Source organism: Salmo salar, chromosome 20 (assembly GCF_965601325.2).
Source record: "Salmo salar chromosome 20, fSalSal1, whole genome shotgun sequence".
Lineage (NCBI taxonomy): Eukaryota > Metazoa > Chordata > Actinopteri > Salmoniformes > Salmonidae > Salmo > Salmo salar.
The window spans coordinates 20,070,914-20,095,840 of record NC_138310.1 but is presented as its reverse complement, the minus strand read 5'-3'; the positions used below and the strand labels follow the sequence as shown (position 1 = coordinate 20,095,840).

Below are 24,927 nucleotides of genomic sequence, written 5' to 3'. Positions count from 1 at the left end.
TAAGCTTCAGAGGTGATGGATGTGGGTGGCTAGGCTAGAGTTTTTGGAGTTGGGGGTTACTGTGTGGCTGTGTGCAAGGGCACGGGGTCATCTGCGTTGTTGCATTCCACTAGTAAAAACCCGAAGCTCCCATCATGCACCAGCGCGAGGCAGGGAGTCAGTCACGAGGTTAGGGTTAACTCTGTCCCTCATCCTCTCCTCCCAGTCCTTTTGTTCCTGCTGCCACAGATGGTCACGGCCCCGTGTGACTGTCACATCCCCCAGGTCGCAAATGCCATGGTCTAGGTCAGACATACACACTGTAACAGTCCTCAGGAAAGCCACTCTGTAACTTCATCACATCTTGTAGATTTTGTCTTACTAACATAGCATATGTAAGTCAAGCAACATACATGTAGAAGTCTTAGTTTGCTTGTTATTAATATTTTAAGGCGAGCAGATTTGCTGTATCTCATATGTTCACACAACTCATGACTGGAGGCTTCCTGGGTATTCTTTGAAGAGAGAATCACAAAATGTATCTGAAGGTCATAAAATACAGTGTGTTGTGGTATTCATTCAGATAGAGCCTCATCCTTTCTGAATCCTCTTCCTTTGTCCAGTGAATAGTGGAACTGATCTGAAATTCTGAGAATGTAGTTAGCCATCCTTCTTGTCTGATAGAGCAAAAATGTTTGCATAATGGGTTTGGCGGAAGCACACTTGAATAGATTATAGAATCAAGCCTGCTTCTGCTAAAACAAGGGGAATTTGGGGGGGGGATTTTTTATTTTCTGTATAGTGTAGCTACAGTGCCTTCAGAAAGTATTCATACCCCTTGACTTATTCCTCATTGTGTTGTGTTACAGCATGAATTCAAAATGGATTAAAAAATAAATAATTCTCAACCATTTACACACACTTCCCCATAATGAGAAAGTGAAAACATGTTTTTACAAATGTTTTCAAATCTATTGAAACTTAAATATGGAAATATCTCATTTACATAATTATTTACACCCCTGAGTCAATACTTTGTAGAAGCACCTTTGGCAGGGATTATAGCTTTGAGTCTTTCTGGGTAAGTCTCTAAGGACCTGATTCTGACCCGAGTTAAGCGGGCGTAAATGGAACGTAATTCCCTTTTTTTGCACTTTTTTTCTCTATGCGTATTCTGACGATTAACTTAAGCATGAGAATACCGTGCTATTCACCTGCTATTCATTTTGGGTGGAGATTGAATAAATGAAGGTGTGGCGGAGGTGTGTTCACAGATACGCTGTATTCTGACCTTGACTTAATTCCCTAATAATTCCACCACCGTTACATGTGAGGAAACCATAAATAAGGTCTAGCGAACCTACCGGTTCCAAATGGAAACAGCATCTACTTTATTTTTGCAGATAGAAATAACACCATTCTCCATAAATGGGTTGGTTGTTTAAATCAAATCAAATTTTATTTGTCACATGTGCCGAATACAACAGGTTGGCCTTACCGTGAAATGCTTACTTACAAGCCATTAACCAACAATGCAGTTTTAAGAAAGTAGAGTTAAGAAAATATTTACTAAATAAATTAAAGTAAAAAAAGAAAAACAAAGTAACACAATAAAAAAGCGAGGCTATATACAGGGGGTACCGAGTCAATGTGCGGGGGTAGTCGAGGTAATTTGTACATGTAGGTAGGGGTAAAGTGACTATGCATAGATAATAAACTACGAGTAGCATCAATGTAAAAACAAAAGGGGGGGGGTCAATGCAAATAGTTTGGGTGGCCATTTTATTAATTGTTCAACAGTCTTATGACTTGGGGGTAGACTTGGCTTTGGACCTAGACTTGACACTGCCTGGTACCGCTTGCTGTGTGATAGCAGAGAGAACAGTCTATGACTTGGGTGACTTGAGCCTTTGAAATTGTTTTGGGCCTTCCGCTGACACCACCTAGTACAGGGGTGGGCAACTCCAGTCCTCGAGGGCCTGATTGGTGTCACACTTTTTCTCCATCCCTAGCAAACAATGCTGATTAATCAAATTGTATTCTAAACTGAAGTTCATGATTAGGCGATTATTGGAGTCAGGTGAGTTAGCTGGGGCTGGGGCAAAACTGTGACACCAATCTGGCCCTCGAGGACTGGAATTGCCCACGCCTGGCCTAGTATATAGGTCCTGGATGGCAGGAAGCTTGGCTACTGGGCAGTACGCACTACTCTCTGTAGCGCCTTACGGTCGGATGCCGAGCAGTTGCCATTGTGAAGGAAATTCTACAGTCATGAAAATGTTAATCTTGTCTTTGGTGTCATAAACAATCCTTGGTTCCTGCCTGTGCCTGGTAAAAATATGAGGGGGGGGGCATCATGACCTCCTCCTTAGGACCATCTGGCAGAACGCTGTTATTTAGGTTAACCTGTTTAGGATAGGGGGCAGTATTGACACGGCTGGATAAAAAACGTACCCTATTTAATCTGGTTACCACTCCTACCCAGTAACTAGAATATGCATATACTTATTACATATGGATAGAAAACACCCTAAAGTTTCTAAAACTGTTTGAATGGTGTCTGTGAGTATAACAGAACTCATTTGGCAGGCAAAAACCTGACAAGGTTTCAGGCAGGAAGTGGCCTGTCTGACAAGGTGTTGTTCTTCTTGTATCTGTTTATTGAAGAGTGAGGATCTTAGCTGTCCCGTGACACTTCCTACGGCTGCCATAGGGTCTCAGAAGGCGGCAAAAAGCAGAATCGTGGCTTTGCAGGCTCTGGCTGAAACAAAGTAGCGCGTTTGGGTAGTGGCTGGTTACAGTACTGTGAGACTCAGGCGCATGCCCGCGTCGACCGAAAGCTTTGTTTACTTTCCTCAGTTTAGCTAAATGGACATTCCCGGTCGGAATATTATCGCTTTTTTACGAGAAAAATGGCATAAAAATGGATTTTAAACAGCGGTTGACATGCCTCGAAGTACGGTAATGGAATATTTAGATTTTTTTTGTCACGAATTGCGCCATGCGCGCGACCCTGATTTACCATTTCAGATAGTGTCTGGGACGCACGAACAAAACGCCGCTATTCGGATATAACGATGGATTATTTTGGACCAAACCAACATTTGTTATTGAAGTAGCAGTCCTGGGAGTGATTAACGAGAGTCTTGTCTTTAACCTCTCTGGGCTAGGCGGGACGAATTCGTCCCACCTACGTAACAGCCACTTGCAGCCTGTGGCGCGATTTTCAAAACCTTAAAAATCCTATTACTTCAATTTCTCAAACATATGACTATTTTACAGCTATTTAAAGACAAGACTCTCGTTAATCTAACCATACTGTCCGATTTCAAAAAGGCTTTACAACGAAAGCAAAACATTAGATTATGTCAGCAGAGTACCAAGCCAGAAATAATGAGACACCCATTTTTCAAGCCAGCATATAATGTCACCAAAACCCAGAAGACAGCTAAATGCAGCACTCACCTTTGATGATCTTCATCAGATGACAACCCTAGGACATTATGTTATACAATACATGCATGTTTTGTTCAATCAAGTTCATATTTATATCAAAAACCAGCTTTTTACATTAGCATGTGACGTTCAGAACTAGCATACCCCCCGCAAACTTCCGGGGAATTCGCTAACATTTTACTAAATTACTCACGATAAACGTTCACAAAAAGCATAACAATTATTTTAAGAATTATAGATACAGACCTCCTCTATGCACTCGATATGTCCGATTTTAAAATAGCTTTTTGGTGAAAGCACATTTTGCAATATTCTAAGTACATAGCCCAGGCATCACGGGCTCGCTATTTAGACACCCGGCAAGTTTAGCACTCACCATAATCATATTTACTATTATAAAAGTTTGATTACCTTTTGTTGTCTTCGTCAGAATGCACACCCAGGACTGCTACTTCAATAACAAATGTTGGTTTGGTCCAAAATAATCCATCGTTATATCCGAATAGCGCCGTTTTGTTCGTGCGTTCCAGACACTATCCGAAATGGTAAAGAAGTGTCGCGCGCATGGCGCAATTCGTGACAATAAAATTCTAAATATTCCATTACCGTACATCGAAGCATGTCAACCGCTGTTTAAAATCCATTTTTACGCCATTTTTCTCGTAGAAAAGCGATAATATTCCGACAGGGAAACTCCTTTTCGGCAAACAGAGGAAAAAATCACAAAGGCGGGGGTTGTCGGGTCACGCGCATAAGCCCAGAGTCCCTTGATCGGCCACTTGAGAAAGGCGATAATGTGTTTCAGCCTGGGGCTGGAATGACGACATTCTGTTTTTTCCCGGGCTCTGAGCTCCTATGGACGACGTGGGAAGTGTCACGTTAGAGCAGAGATCCTTAGTAAAAGATAGAGATGGAAAAGAAGTTCAAGAAATGGTCAGACAGGCCACTTCCTGTAAAGGAATCTCTCAGGTTTTGACCTGCCATTTGAGTTCTGTTATACTCACAGACACCATTCAAACAGTTTTAGAAACTTTAGGGTCTTTTCTATCCATATGTAATAAGTATATGCATATTCTAGTTACTGGGTAGGAGTGGTAACCAGATTAAATCGGGTATGTTTTTTATCCAGCCGTGTCAATACTGCCCCCTAGCCCTAACAGGTTAAATAGCTGTGAAATAGTCATATGTTTGAGAAATTGAAGTAATAGGATTTTTAAGGTTTTGAAAATCGCGCCACAGGCTTAAAGTGGCTGTTACGTAGGTGGGACGAATTCGTCCCGCCTAGCCCATAGAGGTTAACCTCTCTAGGCTAGGCGGGACGAATTCGTCCCACCTACGTAACAGCCACGGCTATCCTGTGGCGCGATTTTCAAAACCTTAAAAATCCTATTACTTCAATTTCTCAAACATATGACTATTTTACAGCCATTTAAAGATAAGACTCTCGTTAATCTAACCACACTGTCCGATTTCAAAAAGGCTTTACAACGAAAGCAAAACATTAGATTATGTCAGCAGAGTACCAAGCCAGAAATAATCAGACACCCATTTTTCAAGCCAGCATATAATGTCACCAAAACCCAGAAGACAGCTAAATGCAGCACTCACCTTTGATGATCTTCATCAGATGACAACCCTAGGACATTATGTTATACAATACATGCATGTTTTGTTCAATCAAGTTCATATTTATATCAAAAACCAGCTTTTTACATTAGCATGTGACGTTCAGAACTAGCATACCCCCCGCAAACTTCCGGGGAATTCGCTAACATTTTACTAAATTACTCACGATAAACGTTCACAAAAAGCATAACAATTATTTTAAGAATTATAGATACAGACCTCCTCTATGCACTCGATATGTCCGATTTTAAAATAGCTTTTTGGTGAAAGCACATTTTGCAATATTCTAAGTACATAGCCCAGGCATCACGGGCTCGCTATTTAGACACCCGGCAAGTTTAGCACTCACCATAATCATATTTACTATTATAAAAATGTCATTACCTTTTGTTGTCTTCGTCAGAATACACACCCAGGACAGCTACTTCAATAACAAATGTTGGTTTGGTCCAAAATAATCCATCGTTATATCCGAATAGCGGCGTTTTGTTCGTGCGTTCCAGACACTATCCGAAATAGTAAAGAAGTGTCGCGCGCATGGCGCAATTCGTGACAATAAAATTCTAAGTATTCCATTACCGTACGTCGAAGCATGTCAACCGCTGTTTAAAATCAATTTTTACGACATTTTTCTCGTAGAAAAGCGATAATATTCCGACAGGGAATCTCCTTTTCGGCAAACAGAGGAAAAAATCCCAAAGGCGGGGGCGGTCGGGGTCACGCGCATAAGCTAGTGTCTCTTGATGGGCCACTTGAGAAAGGCGATAATGTGTTTCAGCCTGGGGCTGGAATGACGACATTCTGTTTTTTCCCGGGCTCTGAGAGCCTATGGAAGACGTGGGAAGTGTCACGTTAGAGCAGAGATCCTTAGTAAATGATAGAGATGGAAAAGAAGTTCAACAAATGGTCAGACAGGCCACTTCCTGTAAAGGAATCTCTCAGGTTTTGACCTGCCATTTGAGTTCTGTTATACTCACAGACACCATTCAAACAGTTTTAGAAAATTTAGGGTGTTTTCTATCCATATGTAATAAGTATATGCATATTCTAGTTACTGAGTAGGAGTGGTAACCAGATTAAATCGGGTATGTTTTTTATCCAGCCGTGTCAATGCTGCCCCCTAGCCCTAACAGGTTAAGAAATGACCAGACACATGCCGGAACCAACCCTATGAACTATGCCTATGCAACGTGTCTGTAACCAGTATATAAGGGAACTAACGGGACTGCCCCGGTTGAGCTCCTGATTGACATGTGTACTTGGTGCATTGAGTTGTTTGAAACCTCTCCAGCGCGCTGAAAATAAACAATGTGTTGAGGATCAGCGTGGCAGATGTGTTGTTGCCTACCCTTACCACCTGGGGGCGGCCCTTCAGGAAGTCAATGATCCAGTTGCAGAGGGAGGTGTTTAGTCCCAGGGTCCTTAGCTTAGTGATGAGCTTTGTAGTCAATTAAAGGTCTTGCTCACATCGGCTTCGGAGACCTCGATCACGCAGTCATCCAGAACAGCTGGTGCTCTCATGCATGCTTCAGTGTTGCTTGCCTCAAAGTGAGCATAAAAGGCATTTAGCCCGTCTGGTAGGCGCATGTCACTGGGCAGCTCGCGGCTGGGTTTCCGTAATATTTTGCAAGCCCTGCCACATCCGACGAGCATCAGAGTTTAGCTACAAAACCGACGCGTGCACAATCATGGGGCAAAACAGACAGGGTTGGTGTAGATCGTAAACTATATTTAGTCTCCAATGTTTATTGATATCATAAATACATTTGCACAATGAGCACTTGTTGTCTCTTAAATAAATCGTTAAAGTTATTGGTTAGCTAGCTAGCAAATGTTTTGCCATATTAACATTGACATGGCTCCCGAGTGGCGCAGTGGTCTAAGGCACTGCATCTCACTGTAGTGCCTTAGACCACTGCCTTAGAGGTGACACTACAGACCCTGGTTCCATTTCAGGTTGTATCACAACCTGCCGCGATTGGGAGTCCCATAGGGCGGCGTACAATTGGCCCAGCATCATCCGGGTTAGGGTTTGGTCGTCATTGTCAATAAGCAGTTGTTCTTAACTGACTTGCTGACTATCAACTTTACCATAGTAAAGTTTATGAAATGCTGTGCCATTATGCAGAATTTAAATTGTACAACCTTTTAACTTGCAGGGATGGGCACTCTCGAATGTCTTAATTATACGCTACCCCAACTTTCTCTGTTTAATATTTCTATCATGTTAAATATTATCCACTATCATTATCGACCGTCAGTAGGCCTAATAACAACACATATTCAACTACCAATTTACTGTTAGTTCCCTTCAGTTGGTAAAGCCTACATTATCATTCCATTTAATTCCATTGTTACATTTACCTTAATTTGTTACGTTTACCTAAATATACATATATTTAGATGGCTTTCTTTCATTGATCCTGTCACAAGTGTCGTAGTGGAGAGAAGACCAAGGCGCAGCGGGTATGTGGATACTCATATTCTTTTAATGAAAACACGCAAAGCATCCCCAGGGAAAACAATAAACAGTACTCACAACAACAGGAACAGTTTTACAGGCTCACAAAACGCAGTGCAAAAACAACTACCCACAACCCCAAAGAAAAACACACACTACTATATAGGACTCCCAATCAAAGGCAACTCAACACACCTGCCTTCAATTGGGAGTCCAATCACCAACACAACACTTAACACACAGAAACCCTGCCACGTCCTGACCAAAACTAATACAATTACACCCTCTGCTGGTCAGGACGTGACAGATCCCTAATATTCTGAACCCGTTCTCTCAATATGTTCTATTGAGTCTGTTGACAAAATTCTAACTAAAAGGTACACCAAATGTACTGAAAATATTGAAAGAAAACTCCACAAGAAAATCAGTTGGCCAGCAAGTGGGAGGGTTTTCAGCAGTTGAATTACATTTATTCAGCACGTGCCAGGGAACCACGCCTGCAAAGCCAGTGACGCATCTTCATAAGGTAAGTCTGAATACCAATTACGGAGAAGTGCATCAGAAAGGCGTGCGTAAGAAAGGCGTAATTACCTGAGTTGGAATCGGGCCCTAAGAGCTTTCCAAACCTAGATTGTACAACACTTGCGCATTATTATTTTTTAAATTCTTCAAGCTCTGTCAAATTGGTTGCTGATCATTGCTAGACAACCATTTTCAGGTCTTGCCATAGATTTTCAAGTAGATTTAACACAAAAAATGTAACTCGGCCACTCAGGAACATTCACTGTCTTCTTGGTAAGCAACTCCAGTGTATATTTGGCCTTGTGTTTTAAGTTATTTTCCTACTGAATGGTGAATTCATTTCCCAGGGTCTGGTAGAAAGTAGACTGAACCAGATTTTCTTCTAGGATTTTGCCTGTGCTTAGCTCCATTCCGTTTCTTCTTTATCCTGAAAACTCCCCAGTCCTTAACAATTACAAGCATACCCATAACATTATGCAGCCACCTCTATGCTTGAAAATATGGAGAGTGGTACTCAGTAATGTGTTTTATTGGATTTGCCCCGAACATTACATTTTCTATTCAGAACAAAAAGTTAAATTGCTTTGCCACATTTTTCGCAGTATTACTTTAGTGCCTTGTTGCAAACACGATGCATGTTTTGGAATATTTGTATTCTGTACAGGCGTTCTTCTTTTCATTCTGTCAATTAGGTTAGTATTGTGGAGTAACTACAATGTTGTTGATCCATCCTTAGTTTTCTCCTATCCGAGTTAGGAAGGACACCTAACGGCAACTGAGTTAGGAAGGGCACCTTTATCTTTGTAGTGACTGGATGTATTGATACACCATCCAAAGTGTAATTAATAATTTCACCATGCTCAAAGGGATATTTAATGTCTGTAAACAGTTTTTTGCACATTTACCACTAGGTGCATGGACTCTTCTTTGCGAGGCATTGGAAAACCTTCCTGGTCTTCGTGGTTTGAAATTCATTGCTCGACTGAGGGACATTACAGATAATTGTAGAGATGAGGTAGTCATTCAAAAAATATGTTAACCACTATTATTGCACACAGAGTCCATGCAACTTATTATGTGACTTGTTAAGCAAATTTTTACTCCTGAACTTATTTAGGCTTGCTATAACATAGGGGTTGAATACTTATTGACTCCAGACATTTCAGCTTTTCCTTTTTTGTTGTTGTCAACAAATCGAAAAACATAATACCACTTTGGCATTCTGGGGTATTGTGTGTAAGCCAGTGACACAAAGTATCAATTTAACCCATTTTAAATTCAGGCTGTAACACAACGTGGAACAGGTCAAGGGGTGTGAATGATTTCTGAAGGCACAATGAAGGTTTCTACCATTGACATAGAAGTCCCTTCAATCTTCCGGTGATGCAATCAATATGTTTACTACGCTAACAACTTCTGGACTGGCAATGATTATCATACCAACAGATCAGATTACATTTACAGTATTGAAGTAAAAAGATTATATATGAACAGTACTTGCTATAATCAGACAATCAAAAGAGCATGGAAACAAAAGAGCAGTTTAATCCCTCAGAAACTTTAATCCAGGAAAGAGCTTGTATCTGCAATTAATTATTTACTGATTTGGTTATCTTGCTCCAGCACACTGTAAAAAAGGGAAACCCCAAGAGGTCAAACAGACAGCTCCTAATACAATCTGGTAGAGAGCAACGGAATTATCCAGCAGATTTCAATAGGGATGAGCTCTGCTTATGAAACATCACTCATTCCCCAAGGGGGATTTTTTTTTTATGGCCCCATAGCAACACAACAGCTCTCAGTTTCTCACATTTGGAGCAGACAAGCTCTTCACTCTGCACCTCCTGACAGACAGAGGTCAGGGCGTGACAAGGGGGTGATCTAGTATGTTTATTTCTATGTTGGTGCTAATATGGTTCCAATTAGAGGCAGCTGTTTATCGTTGCCTCTGATTGGAGATCATATTTAGGTAGCCATTTCCCCACCTGTGTTTTGTGGGATATTGTTTGTGTTTGGTTGCCTGTCATGATGTCGCGATTCTTTATTGTTTTGTTTGTTTCACGGAGATTAAAAGTATGTGGAACTATACTCATGCTGCGCCTCGGTTCGCTCATTTTCAAGAAAGTGACATATACAGTACCAGTCAAAGGTTTGGACACACCTACTCATTCAAGGGTTTTTCTTTATTTTTACTATTTTCTACATTGTAGAATAATAGTAAAGACATCAAAACTATGAAATAACACATATGGAATCAAGTAGTAACCAAAAAAGTCTTAAACAAATAAAAATATACTGCTCAAAAAAATAAAGGGAACACTTAAACAACACATCCCAGATCTGAATGAAAGAAATAATCTTATTAAATACTTTTTTCTTTGCATAGTTGAATGTGCTGACAACAAAATCACACAAAAATAATCAATGGAAATCCAATTTATCAACCCATGGAGGTCTGGATTTGGAGTCACACTCAAAATTAAAGTGGAAAACCACACTACAGGCTGATCCAACTTTGATGTAATGTCTTTAAAACAAGTCAAAATGAGGCTCAGTAGTGTGTGTGGCCTCCACGTGCCTGTATGACCTCCCTACAATGCCTGGGCATGCTCCCGACGAGGCGGCGGATGGTCTCCTGAGGGGTCTCCTCCCAGACCTGGACTAAAGCATCAGCCAACTCCTGGACAGTCTGTGGTGCAACGTGGCGTTGGTGGATGGAGCAAGACATGATGTCCCAGATGTGCTCAATTGGATTCAGGTCTGGGGAACGGGCGGGCCAGTCCATAGCATCAATGCCTTCCTCTTGCAGGAACTGCTGACACACTCCAGCCACATGAGGTCTAGAATTGTCTTGCATTAGGAGGAACCCAGGGCCAACCGCACCAGCATATGGTCTCACAAGGGGTCTGAGGATCTCATCTCGGTACCTAATGGCAGTCAGGCTACCTCTGGCGAGCACATGGAGGGCTGTGCGGCCCCCCAAAGAAATGCCACCCCACACCATGACTGACCCACCGCCAAACCGGTCATGCTGGAGGATGTTGCAGGCAGCAGAACGTTCTCCACGGCGTCTCCAGACTCTGTCACGTCTGTCACGTGCTCAGTGTGAACCTGCATTCATCTGTGAAGAGCACAGGGCGCCAGTGGCGAATTTGCCAATCTTGGTGTTCTCTGGCAAATGCCAAACGTCCTGCACGGTGTTGGGCTGTAAGCACAACCCCCACCTGTGGACGTTGGGCCCTCATACCACCCTCATGGATTCTGTTTCTGACCGTTTGAGCAGACACATGCACATTTGTGGCATGCTGGAGGTCATTTTGCAGGGCTCTGGCAGTGCTTCTCCTGCTCCTCCTTGCACAAAGGCGGAGGTAGCGGTCCTGCTGCTGGGTTGTTGCCCTCCTACAGCCTCCTCCACATCTCCTGATGTACTGGCCTGTCTCCTGGTAGCGCCTCCATGCTCTGGACACTACGCTGACAGACACAGCAAACCTTCTTGCCACAGCTCGCATTGATGTGCCATCCTGGATGAGCTGCACTACCTGAGCCACTTGTGTGGGTTGTAGACTCCGTCTCATGCTACCACTAGAGTGAAAGCACCGCCAGCATTCAAAAGTGACCAAAACATCAGCCAGGAAGCACAGGAACTGAGAAGTGGTCTGTGGTCTCCACCTGCAGAACCACTCCTTTATTTGGGGTGTCTTGCTTATTGCCTATAATTTCCACCTGTTGTCTATTCCATTTGCACAACAGCATGTGAAATGTATTGTCAATCAGTGTTGCTTCCTAAGTGGACAGTTTGATTTCACAGAAGTGTGATTGACTTGGAGTTACATTGTGTTGTTTAAGTGTTCCCTTTATTTTTTTGAGCAGTGTATATTTTATATTTGAGATTCTTCAAAGTAGCCACCCTTCACCTTGATGACAGCTTTGCACACTCTTGGCATTCTCTCAACCAGCTTCATGAGATGTGCCTCACAAGGTGTGCCTTGTTAAAAGTTAATTTGTAGAATTTCTTTCCTTCTTAATGCGTTTTAGCCAATCAGTTGTGTTGTGACAAGGTAGGTGTGGTGTACAGAAGATAGCCCTACTTGGTAAAAGATCAAGTCCATATTATGGCAAGAACAGCTCAAATAAGCAAAAAGAAACAACAGTCCATTATTACTTTAAGACATGAATGTCAGTCAATACGGAACATTTCAAGAACTTTGAAAGTTTCAAGTGTAGTCGCAAAAGCCATCAAACACTATGATGAAACTGGCACTCATGAGGACCGCCATAGGAAAGGAAGACCCAGAGTTATCTCTGCTGCAGAGGATAAGTTCATTAGAGTTAACTGCACCTCAGAACGCAGCCCAAATAAATGCTTCAACAGAGTTCAAGTAACAGACACATCTCAACATCAACTGTTTAGAAGAGTGTGTGAATCAGGCCTTCATGGTTGAATTGCTGCAAAGAAACCACTACTAACTGTTTTATTTTTATTTCACCTTTATTTAACCAGGTAGGCCAGTTGAGAACAAGTTCTCATTTACAACTGCGACCTGGCCAAAATAAAGCAAAGCAGTGCGACACAAACAACAACACAGAGTTACACATGGAATAAACAAACGTACAGTCAATAACACAATAGAAAAGTCTATATACAGTGTGTCCAAATGAAGTAAGATTAGGGAGGTAAGGCAATAAACAGGCCGTAGTGGCGAAATAATTACAATTTATTAAATAAACACTGGAGTGATAGATGTGCAGAAGATGAATGTGCAAGTAGAGACACTGGGGTGCAAAGGAGCAAAAAAATTAAAAATAACAATATGGGGATGAGGTAGATGGATGGGCTATTTACAGATGGGATATGTACAGGTGCAATGAGCTGTAAGCAGCTCTGATAGCTGATGCTTGAAGTTAGTGAGGGAGATATGAGTCTCCACCTTCAGTGATTTTTGCAATTCGTTCCAGTCATTGGCAGCAGAGAACTGGAAGGAAAGGCAGCCAAAGGAGGAATTAGCTTTGGGGGTGACCAGTGAAATATACCTGCTGGAGAGCGTGCTACAGGTGGGTGCTGCTATGGTGACCAGTGATCTGAGATAAGGCGGGGCTTTACCTAGCAAAGACTTATAGATGACCTGGAGCCAGTGGGTTTGGCAACGGATATGAAGCGAGGGCCTGCCAACGAGAGCATACAGGTTGTAGTGGTGGGTGGTATATATGTCACGACTCCTGCCGAGGGTGACTCCTCTCCCTGTTCGGGTGGCGCTTGGCGGTCGTCGTCACCAGCCTACTAGCTGCCACCGATCCCTTTTTCCTTTTCTGTTGGTTATGCCTTTATTTGTTGCACCTGTTTCAATTAGGTCATTAGCTGAGCTATTTAAGCCCGTCTCCCCCCCTGTTCTGTGTGTGGGCTTGTTTCATTCATTTACACTGTGTGTTGTGTAGTGGATCGTGTTTTTTGGGACTTTGTATTTTGATACGCCCTGTTGTGTTGGGCGAATACTCTTTTGGTGGTGCGTAAATAAAAGCACTGTACTAAACGCTTCTGTTTCCTGCGCCTGACTCCACACCCATGACGTCCCAGCGTTACAGAAGCCCGCACCTTCTAAGCATGGAGTCAGCAGGAGCAGCCGCCACCCCACTACCATCGATGGAGGAAAGGTTCCTCCATCACACCACCGTCCGGATTGGGTTAGCTGTGGACCAGATGATGGAGAGGATGGACCGATGGGAGAGGAGTGGTCTCCTCTCTTCACCTCCAGCTCACCCGACGAGTCCACCTACTCCGCTCCCTTCTCCGTCTGGATCTGGCGCACTTCGTCTTGCGCCCCCGGGGGAGTACGATGGAGCAGCAGCGGGGTGCCAGGGGTTTCTGTTACAGATCGCTTTATACCTGGCTACCGTGAGGCCGACTCCCTCGGGGGAGGAGAGTGTGAGCCTCCTCGTCTCCTGACTGACGGGCCGAGCGTTGGAATGGGCCAACGCTGTATGGAATGGCCCAGACTCAGCGAGGGAGAACTACCCTGAGTTCACCCGCCGTTTCCGGGCCGTATTCCACCACCCCCCAGAAGGCCGAGGGGCGGGTGAACGACTGTTTCATCTTAGGCAGGAGACGAGGAGCGTGCAAGACTTTGCTCTGGAGTTCCGGAACTTGGCTGCTGGGGCCGGGTGGAACGACAGGACCCTAATGGATCACTACCGGTGTAGCCTCCGGGAGGACGTCCGCAGGGAGCTAGCGTGTCGGGACACTACACTCTCCCTAGATGAACTGATCGATATGTCCATCCGACTGGACAATCTGTTGGCTGCCCGCGGGCGTTCAGAAAGGGTCGTGTCAGTTCCACCTCCTAGCCCTCCCGCGCCCATTCCAATGGAGCTAGGAGGGGCCGCCAATTGTGGTCGACGAGGACACACGGCCGACTGGTGCTGGGTGGGTCCCTCTGGGAGTCAAGAGGGCAGGCAGAACACTCCTCGTTCACCCCAGGTGAGTCCGCATCAAACTCACCCAGAACCCTCTGTTGGTCACATGTTTGTTTTAATTTTCTTTCTTGATTTTCCTCCCTTTTCCCAGCATAAGGCGCTAGTCGATTCAGGCGCAGCTGGGAACTTTATGGATCGCGGACTCGCCCTCAGTCTGGGAGTTTCCATCGATGCCACGTCGGTGGAGAGTCCAAACCAGGTTTCCACTGTGCGCATTCCCCCTGAGTATGCCGATTTGGCTCTCGCCTTCTGTAAGAAGAAGGCGTCTAAATTACCACCTCATCGACAGGGGGATTGTGCGATAAACCTCCAGGTAAACACTGCGCTTCCCAAGAGTCACGTGTACCCATTGTCCCAGGAGGAGATGTTGGCTATGGAGAAATATGTCACGGAATCTCTGGGACAGGGGTACATTCGGCCCTCCATTTCACCCGTCTCCTCGAGTTTATTTTTCGTGAAGAAAAAGGGGGGAGGTCTGCGTTAATGCAGATTATAGAGGTCTCAATTCCATTACAGTGGGGTTCAGTTACCCACTACCTCTCATCGCTATGGCGGTGGAATCATTTCACGGTGCGCGTTTTTTCACAAAACTGGATCTCAGGAGTGCGTATAATCTGGTGAGTATTCGGGAGGGAGACGAGTGGAAAACTGCGTTTAGTACCACATCGGGCCACTATGAGTACCTCGTCATGCCGTATGGGTTGAAGAATGCTCCAGCCGTCTTTCAATCCTTTGTGGATGAGATTCTCAGGGACCTGCATGGGCAGGGTGTGATTGTGTATATCGACGATATCCTGATTTACTCCGCCACACGCGCCGGTCATGTGTCTCTGGTGCACAGGGTGCTTGGTAGACTGCTGGAGCATGACCTATACGTCAAGGCTGAGAAGTGTGAGTACTCCAAACGAGCCGTCTCCTTCCTGGGTTATAGCATTTCCACCTCTTTTGGTGGTGCGTAAATAAAAGCACTGTACTAAACGCTTCTGTTTCCTGCACCTGACTCCACACCCACGACGTCCCAGCGTTACAATATGTGGCTTTGGTGACAAAACTGATGGCACTGTGATAGACTGCATCCAATTTGCTGAGTAGAGTGTTGGAGGCGATTTTGTAAATGACATCGCCGAAGTCAAGGATTGGTAGGATAGTCAGTTTTATGAGGGTATGTTTGGCAGCATGTGTGAAGGATGCTTTGTTGCAAAATAGGAAGCCGATTCTAGATTTAATTTTGGATTGGAGATGCTTAATATGAGTCTGGAAGGAGAGTTTACAGTCTAACCAGACACCTAGGTATTTGTATTTGTCCACATATTCTAAGTCAGAACCGTCCAGAGTAGTGATGCTAGGAGGGCAGTCAGGTGTGGGCAGCGATCGGTTGAAGAGCATGCGTTTAGTTTTACTTGCATTTAAGAGCAGTTGGAGGCCACGGAAGGAGAGTTTGGTTTGTTAATACAGTGTCCAAAGAAGGGCCAGAAGTATACAGAATGGTGTCATCTGCGTAGAGGTGGATCAGAGAATCACCAGCCGCAAGAGCGTCATCATTGATGTATACAGAGAAAAGAGTCAGCCCGAGAATTGAACCCTGTGGCACCCCCATAGAGACTGCCAGAGGTCCGGACAACAGGCCCTCCAATTTGACACACTGAACTCTGTCTGAGAAGTAGTTGGTGAACCAGGCGAGGCAGTCATTTGAGAAACCAAGGCTATTGAGTCTGCCGATAAAAATGTGGTGATTGACAGGGTCGAAAGCCTTGGCCAGGTCGATGAATACGTCTACACAGTATTGTCTTTTGTCGATGGCGGTTATGATATTGTTTAGGACCTTGAGCGTGGCTGAAGTGTACCCATGACCAGCTCTGAAACCTGATTGCATAGTGGAGAAGGTACGGTGGGATTCGAAATGGTCGGTGATCTGTTTGTTAACTTGGCTTTTGAAGACCTTAGATAGACATAGGTGTGTAACAGTTTGGGTCTAGAGTGTTTCCCCCTTTGAAGAGGGGGATGACCACGGCAGCTTTCCAATCTTTGGGGATCGCAGACGATACAAAAAAGAGATTGAACAGGCTAGTAATAGGGGTTGCAACAATTGTGGCAGATAATTTTAGAAAGAGAGGGTCCAGATTGTCTTTCCCAGCTGATTTGGAGGGGTCCAGATTTTGCAGCTCTTTCAGAACATCAGCTATCTAGATTTGGGTGAAGGAGAAATGGGGGAGGCTTGTGCAAGTTGCTGTGGGGGGTGCAGAGCTGTTGACCGGGGTAGGGGTAGCCAGGTGGAAAGCATGGCTAGCTGTAGAAAAATTGTTGAAATGCTTGATTATCGTAGATTTATCGGTGGTGACAAAGGACACCAATAATAAGAAGAGACTTCCTTGGGCCAAGAAACATGAGCAATGGACATTAGACCAGTGGAAATCTGTCCAAATTTGAAATTTTTGGTTCCAACCGCCGTGTCTTTGTGAGACGCAGAGTAGTTGAACGGATGATCTCCACACGTGTGGTTCCCACAGTGAAGCATGGAGGAGGAGGTGTGATGGTGCTTTGCTGGTGACACTGTCAGTGATTTATTTAAAATTCAAGGCACACTTAAGCAGCATGGCTACCACAGCATTCTGCAGCGATACGCCATCCCATCTGGTTTGCACTTACTGGGACTTTCATTCGTTTTTGAACAGTACAATGACCCACAAGACACCTACAGGCTGTGTAAGGGCTATTTGACCACGAAGGAGAGTGACAGAGTGCTGCAAGGGATGACCTGGCCTCCACAATCACCTGACCTCAACCCAATTGAGATGGTTTGGGTTGGACCGCAGAGTGAAGGAAAAGCAGCCAACAAGTGCTCAGCATATGTGTAATATGTAATTTCTGAATAGGATAATGTCACAGGGGTCGTTGAATGGAGACCAAGACACAGTGGGGATAGTGCTCATTCTTAATTATTTTAATGAAGACACTTCAACAAAACGACCAACAACAGTCCCGTCAGGTACACTTAGACTAAACGGAAACAACCACCCACAAAACCCAAAGGAAAACAGGCTGCCTAAGTATGACTTCCAATCAGAGACAACGAAAGACACCTGCCTCTGATTGGAAACCATACCCGGCCAAACATGGAAAAACAACACATAGAAATAGAAAACTAGAACACTCCCACAGAAACTGAAAACCCAAAAACCCACACAAAACAAACCTCTGCCACGCCCTGACCATTTTACTATGGCAAATGACCTCTTTACCTGGTCAGGACATGACAGATAATTAATTTAACGTGATTAGTTATTCACATACTGTATGTATGTCCCTCATTTTAAGGTCAACCATGTTACGTGAACTGAACTCTGAACTCTTTTAATATGGTGAAACTGTTCCTTTAATTTTTTTAAATTAATAATAGAAAGTTTAAAATCAGGTGAGCAGGATCTACTCTTTTTGGCCATTTTCTGGTGTTTGTGGTGGAAAACTGAGAGGGTCGAGCATAACACGTCAACCCTGAAAAATGTTTCAATAATAAAACCAAAATGTGAAACGTGAATTCAATTGCCGTATCCTGTGGCACACAACAAGCTTCCATTCCCCCTGTCACAATGGAATTTATCGCTGGTTGAAGATGAAATCGTGAACCCTGTTATGGTCAACCCTGTTACTTTATTTGGCACTTAATAGGCACTTCATATAGTCCATTTTTTATTTAACCTCTTGGGATGGGAAAACATGTTTTTATGAAGTTGAACATGTGCTCTTTAGGACAGCGATTCTCAACTGGTGGGGGAGGTTTTGAATGGGCAGTGAGTGTCTGAGTAAAAAATAATAATAATAATAATCGTATATATATTTTTTTTTACTTACAAATACTCCAGTTTGACCTTAAATTACTAAAACCAGAAAGAAAATGTGTAGAAATGATAATGAACCTATAATTTAACCTCTGAACTATTTTTCTTTATTACAGTATTTTCAATATACAATTATTAGTGCCGCTATTTAGCGGATTTAGTTGATTTTGTGGTCTCAAACCAGTGAGCTTAACATTCTTCATCAAGAATATGGGCAACATTTAATTATTGACAATGAAAAAAGTGGGACTGTTTTTCCCTTGTCATATAACTGACACATTTACTATCAATATTAAAAATAGTTTTCCAGATATTGTAAGGAAAAGAATGTGCGATGTGAATATTGGATTGCGACTGAGACAACCTGGTTCAATTTGGGACCCGAGGCAAAACCAGTTGAGAACCACTGCTTTATTACATAATGTTAAAATTAGGTGAAATCTAAAGTTTTTTTTAACTAAGCTACACTTCACAAAAGGACCGATGTACAGTAGTTGAGTGTTACACAGGTATTTGTTATTGTGTGGCTCAATGTATTTGCATATATACAAAGACCGATAGTTAATACCATGGTCACTTACCAAGGCCATCCCTGTGGTGATCATGCTGCCACCCGACCCGCCAATCACCAGGGTTTTGTACTTGGACTGCAAAACAACAGCGGACATGGAGGAAGGAGGCTGCTCACTTGCAAGCCAAACCATCAAACAAATCATTGAGGTGGCATTATGATCTGCATTCCCACAGACATATGAAAACTCATTGTTGAAAATTACACTGGTTTTAGGGGAGAACACTCTGGATCCAAACCTGTGTGAAGGAAAAGATATTTGACAAGTCATTGGCAATTATACATCTGACATAACCCCAATGATGGTCGTGGTAAGGATTCTACACAGTGAATTACTCACATGTGGTTGATAGTGCAGATAACAGACTCAGCAGTTCTGTCCTCAGCCATCACAGACACATGTGTGGTGCCCATGGTGTCCAGGTATGGAGTGACTATGTTGTACTGGGCATCATGGGTCTCATCACCGCTAAACATGGCCCTGAAGTGGTCAGCAAACTGCTGCTCAGTGAACTTAAGTGCTCTCTGGTCAAAGGAAGGAAATGGACCTTGATCAGGGATGTTGGAGTTACAGTATATGTTGCATTACAGTAGCAACAGTATACTGTATGTTGAACCTCTAGCCACTTCTAGTTTCACCCTCTTGGATGGTTTGCTGTTCAGTTTGGAATAAACTGTACACAGTTCTTAAGATCTGAATGAAATATCTTGAGGGCTGGCTTTGTGTGTGAGTGACATATAGATCCTATTAAGTTACTATTCTAATTCCTAATTCTATAGTGAGTGATTTCAAAAGGTGTTTAGCCCTGAGGCAGGGCTGCAGAATCCTGTGATGCCATAGTCAGACGCCTACGAGTATACAGCCATGTCTCAGGGCTAGCAGGTGTGCAGCAATAAGACATCTTGTGAACAATCTGTGAAAGAAACCCAGGAATGTCTGATCACAGTAGTTTAATAGATTCTGCTTCAGCACATAAGATTGTAATAATCCTTTGCTGTTCCTGGCTGACGACAGCTGAGCATAATGGAGAGAGCTCAATAAATCCGTAGCTCAGTCTCTGCTGGTGGCAGGCCTCTGGTAAATGCCTTCAACAACAGGCCCCCAAACAACATTTGGAGTTACTGTGATAGCAAATGGCCTTAAAACAAACATGAATTCTAGTGAGATTAGCTGCTCATGTTCCACATTGCAATTTATGGATCATAGCTCTCAGTTTCCACAGAAGCCAGTAACACAGGCATATGACTTCACTAACTTCACTAGAGTAAATGACCCACACAGAAATGTGATATTGGCTAAATGGAGTCTTTTCTCACATTTCGTGACCACTCCACTCTGTCAAAATGAGCAGGGATGGATAGAAATTTAAGAGTGGAGCACAGCAAAGCTTGCAGCAGTGCCTTAGACTCCCGAGTGCCACAGTGGTCTAAGACACTGCATCTCAATGCCAAAGGTGTCAATACAGATCCTGGTTCGATTCCAGGCTTTATCACAACCGGCTGTGATTGGAAGTCCCATAGGGCGGTGCACAATTGGCCCAGCGTCGTCCGGGTTAGGTCTTGGCCGGGGTAGGCCGTCATCGTAAATAAGAATTTGTTCTTAACTGACTTACCTAGTTAAATAAAGGTAAAAAAATAGCTGATGCTGTATATAATGCTCTCTTGTCACTCAACATGACCCTGAGAGTACCCTGTTGGGGTCAAACAGCACTTAGATCATTAGATTTACGAAGCGTCTTGGTCTTGATCTATACTGCATCATTCCTTAAGGATTTCCTATGCCTGGAGTCTTGTGGAACTTACTCCTGAGTTAGTGTGGATTACGGACGTACTTCCTTAGTCCGTTGGAAAACTTACAAGCTTCGGTGTAGCGTTGATAGGTTAATTAAGAGTATTTGCTCTCCCATCAGAGAAGCTGAGTTTAGGGTGTGTTCTATAGACAAAAGTAAAATGTAATAAGGAGGTGGGAATGCATGTTGTCTGGTCTCCATGAGGCTTTCAATCTCCACATTCTTATAATCAATGTCAGTTATGTGTCAGTTTACCCAAATATCAATAAGCTAATGATGATTGTTTATGCTCTACATAAGAGCATATCTTTTACGTTGCAGATTAAATCCTCCGCTACTTTTCCAGTGTAAAAAGCATCTGCCCCTTGGTTTGCAACTATCTCCAATGTGTCAGCAAATTTGTCAAACTTCACAGTGTCTCCAACCTTCAGCTGGTTTCCATCCTTATCTAGAAACAACTGACTAGAGGACAGGTCAAATGTAATTGTCTTGCAATGTGATGACAGAATGATGGCTTGACAGTTGCTCTCTTGAAATACTTTTAAACAAAATATCAGCTTGTTTTACGACTTTTTAATAAACAATGTAAATGTAAACACTGTATAGCCCCAAAACATGGTTCAAACTATAATGTTGATATCATGGATGGTCAGTCCTTATATCCATAGCTTTTTCCATGAATTTCAGAGTGGTACAATTTTTCCAGCCCCATCCCTCAGCTGTTTACCAAATCAGTGGGAGGGTGGCCGCTTTGTTATTGTTTGAACTGCAGATTGCCGCTTTAAGGTCCGGGTGTTTCTTACCGTAACGGTAGGGTGGGTCTAATCCCTGTTGATCAGTGGGATAAAGCAGCCCAGGACAGCAGACTTCTCTCTCTCTCTCTATCCAAAACGGTCTTCAGTCACGGCATCTATCAATCTCCATATCCCTGAGATTATAATTTACTGATTGTAGCTTAGTTTATGTTTGTCCGGTTTCATACGCACCGTAATGGTAGAGTCTCATCCCTGTTGATCAGTGGGATGAAGTGGCTCAGGACCTGGGGTACATGGAAACCCTCTCTGGCCAGCTTGATGGTGGTATGGAAGAAGCCTGCCCAGGTGAGTTTCCCAAACAGCCAGTCGGCTTGCTCATACCCATGGATCTCTCCAGGGACACCAATCCATTGGCTGGCTGGAACCGGGGGTGGGGGTGGGGGAAAACAGACTTTTTACACGCCATTTATCTCTCTCTCTATCTGAAATGGTCTTCAGTCATGGTATCTATCTCCATATCCCTGAGATTGCTATCACTTACTAATTGTAGCATTGTTTAAAGGCCCAGTGCAGTCAATTTTCCTCTGTTTTATATATATTTCCACATTATGAGGTTGGAATAATACTGTGAAATTGTGAAAATTACAATGTAATTTTGATGTAAGAGCTTTTTGAAAAGACAGCTTGAAATGTCAGCCTGTTTTGGTGGGATTGAGTTTGGCCTGCCTGGTGACATCACCTCCTCCCCACTCCCAGCAGGACCGGTTCCAGACATGAGCGACATAAGCGATTGCTTAGGGCCCCCGGCTGCAAGTGGCCCCAACCAAACATTATTATTATATAATTTTTTTACCAAAATACAGGTATCGGGTCTAATTTGAAATGCAAACAGCCCCCATGGTTTAACAACAACCCCACCCCTCCCAATTTGCCAGTTACCCACTGATATGTATAAAAGGGTTATACCTGCAAGAAAGTGGTAAATCATATTAATTTTTTGGATCATTTTAATTGAAAACAATGACAGTAAGGTACTTAATTGTTACCCATTGAGAGAAAACATTTTTTAAAACGGCTGCATTGGACCTTTAAGCCTATCAGGAGTGGATTTCTTTTAGGGATTTCGCTAAGCCATTGAATTTCGACTAGTATGGTAATTTCTCTAATTTTCTGTGGAAGCTTGCCCTATTATGTTTACAAATGAAGATGATGTTGGTTTATAGTCTGTATAACAAACTGATTAGTGGTATTAAAAACAAAGCCAACTGACTGGCTGTTCACTGTGTGTGGTCTTGGCTCACAGCACAGCACATGGCAACATCCTGTTTAAAGGTCCATGGGACCCTTGGCCATGTGTCCAGTTTAGAGCGTTTATAATCCCATTTTATTGAAAAGGGGAGAAGTCAAAAGGAAGCCACAAAACCATCTGCCTCTTGCAGTGAGAGGAGAACCAGAAGCAGGCTGACATTAGCAGACAGCTTGTCAGAACGGAGGCAGGAGTTTTGGGTCTGGAGAGGATAGGTCACTTATGGAAATCAATCATATATATGACTGTAGTGGCTCTAAATGTCATCATTAAATAATGATTTTAAACCAAGGAATGAAAATCCTTGCCTATAAACCAGCATAGTGTGCTTGTCACTTGACATACTGCCTTAATCAGTAAGATATAGCTGCCCCAGGATTACTGGAGTTCCACAGAATTCCCACCACGATGCCAACATGAAGGAAAGCTTGAGTAACTAGAAAAACAGCTCACACTGCGCTGAGAAAGGACATGCTTGTCAGCAACAGAACAAGTCAAGTCATGTTCATGTTTATTCATTTTCACTCCAAATACCTGTCATCAGTTGAAAGATCTGTGGGCATCCACTCAGTAGATCAGGATTAAACTCCTGACGGACGGACTGTGCCTTTGAAATAAACAAAGGTACATGGCATGAAAATTGTTTATCCCCCCTCTGAGATTTCAATAGTTGGATGTCTGTGTGGTATCTTGTAGTAGGGGGATGAAGTGTCCTTACCACCGCTGTCCATCACCGTGAATATGGACCCCCGCCAATGCCCATACTCTGTGGGTTGATGACAGAGGTGCACAGTAACGCAGCAATGGCTCCATCTACTGCCGATCCTCCTCTCTGCAGGATGTCTCCTAATGGGGGTTTACATGTAGTGAGCCTGGCTATCTGTCTGTCTGTGTCCAGTATAGTCCACCAAAATGACGCAAATGCGAACAAAGAGCTCAACATCTACTGTAGATGAACAACCACAAGCTACAGCACCACCCCACCCCCACATACCTCAGGGTGACCTGGACAGGTCACTCACCTTCCAGGAGCACATGAGGACAACAGCAGCCAAGGTCAAAACCAGGAACAACGTCATCTTCAAACTCTTGCTCAACATGAGGTGTCGCTACCACCCCTCTTTGTACCACAGCACTAGCACTCTCATTCTCAGCAGCAGAATAGACTTTAAAACTGGAGGAGAGGGTATCCCTTTTTGAGTTTAAAGCTCTGATAGAGGAAAATGTTGTTGACCATTGGGATTGTTTTTATTGTATTGTGCTCTAGTATGTACACACTTACCTCTTACATTTAAGTCATTTAGCAAACACTCTTTACCAAAGCAACTTACTGGAGGAATTAGGGTTAAGTGCCTTGCTCAAGGGCACAGGCAGATTTTTCTCAGAGTCGGCTCAAGGATTCAAACCAGGAACCTTCGGTTACTGGCCCAATGCTCTTAACTGCTAGGCTACCTGCCGCCCTCTTGGCCACGTTCCAGGAAATTCACTTTAAAACTGGAACATTTTCTCTCAGCCTCGCGTAGAATAGCAGGAAATTAGCTCAGGGATTCTTGAAAGTCTGGACAATCCTTTTGCTGTTGCGCTTTTTTAGCTTAAAATGTACATTTAGGGGAATTTTATGAGGGAAAAGTTTTGTTTTTGGAATTTTTAAATACTTTCAATTTTATGAATTTCCATGTTGGCTCTAAGCCTGGAAATGCCCTTTTCCGGAGCAAAGGATCCCAATTTCAAACTGTCCAAAAAAGCGTTTACATTTTTTAAAAGAAACTGGCAAAAATATATATTAACTGAACATTTTTCGTATGTAGTTTCTTGCAATAGCCCTCTTTGACTTCAAATAATATTTCTCTCAAAACTTTGATTCCTAAAACATGTGTCCAGAGATTTGGTCAACTCCGTCAGATTTGTCTAAAATCCTAAATTAATCAGGAATGAGCAGGGTCAGCTCTACCATAAGGACCCCTTATTCATGTCCTCATTACATGTAGTGCAACAGGACCACTCATGGTCTGTAAAGTTCTCTACTTTTGATAGATTTAAACAAACAGTTGTCTATCAACAATGACAAGCCACCGAGGTCTGACAATCTGGATGGAAAATTATTGAGGATAATAGCGGACGATATTGCCTCTCCTATTTGCCACATCTTCAATTTAA

General features: G+C 43.3%; 1 protein-coding gene across 1 annotated transcript; it reads right to left on the bottom strand.

The window, feature by feature from the left end:
* Window positions 1-13,812: 13,812 nt before the first annotated feature.
* Window positions 13,813-23,713, bottom strand: LOC106580216 (glutathione hydrolase 5 proenzyme-like). Its single transcript, XM_045704223.2, is given in 8 exon segments — window positions 13,813-13,929; window positions 18,930-19,035; window positions 19,260-19,467; window positions 20,744-20,807; window positions 20,809-20,952; window positions 21,033-21,171; window positions 21,696-21,882; window positions 23,518-23,713. Coding segments are annotated over 8 exon segments (1,161 nt in total).
* Between the last annotated feature and the right edge of the window lie 1,214 nt (window positions 23,714-24,927).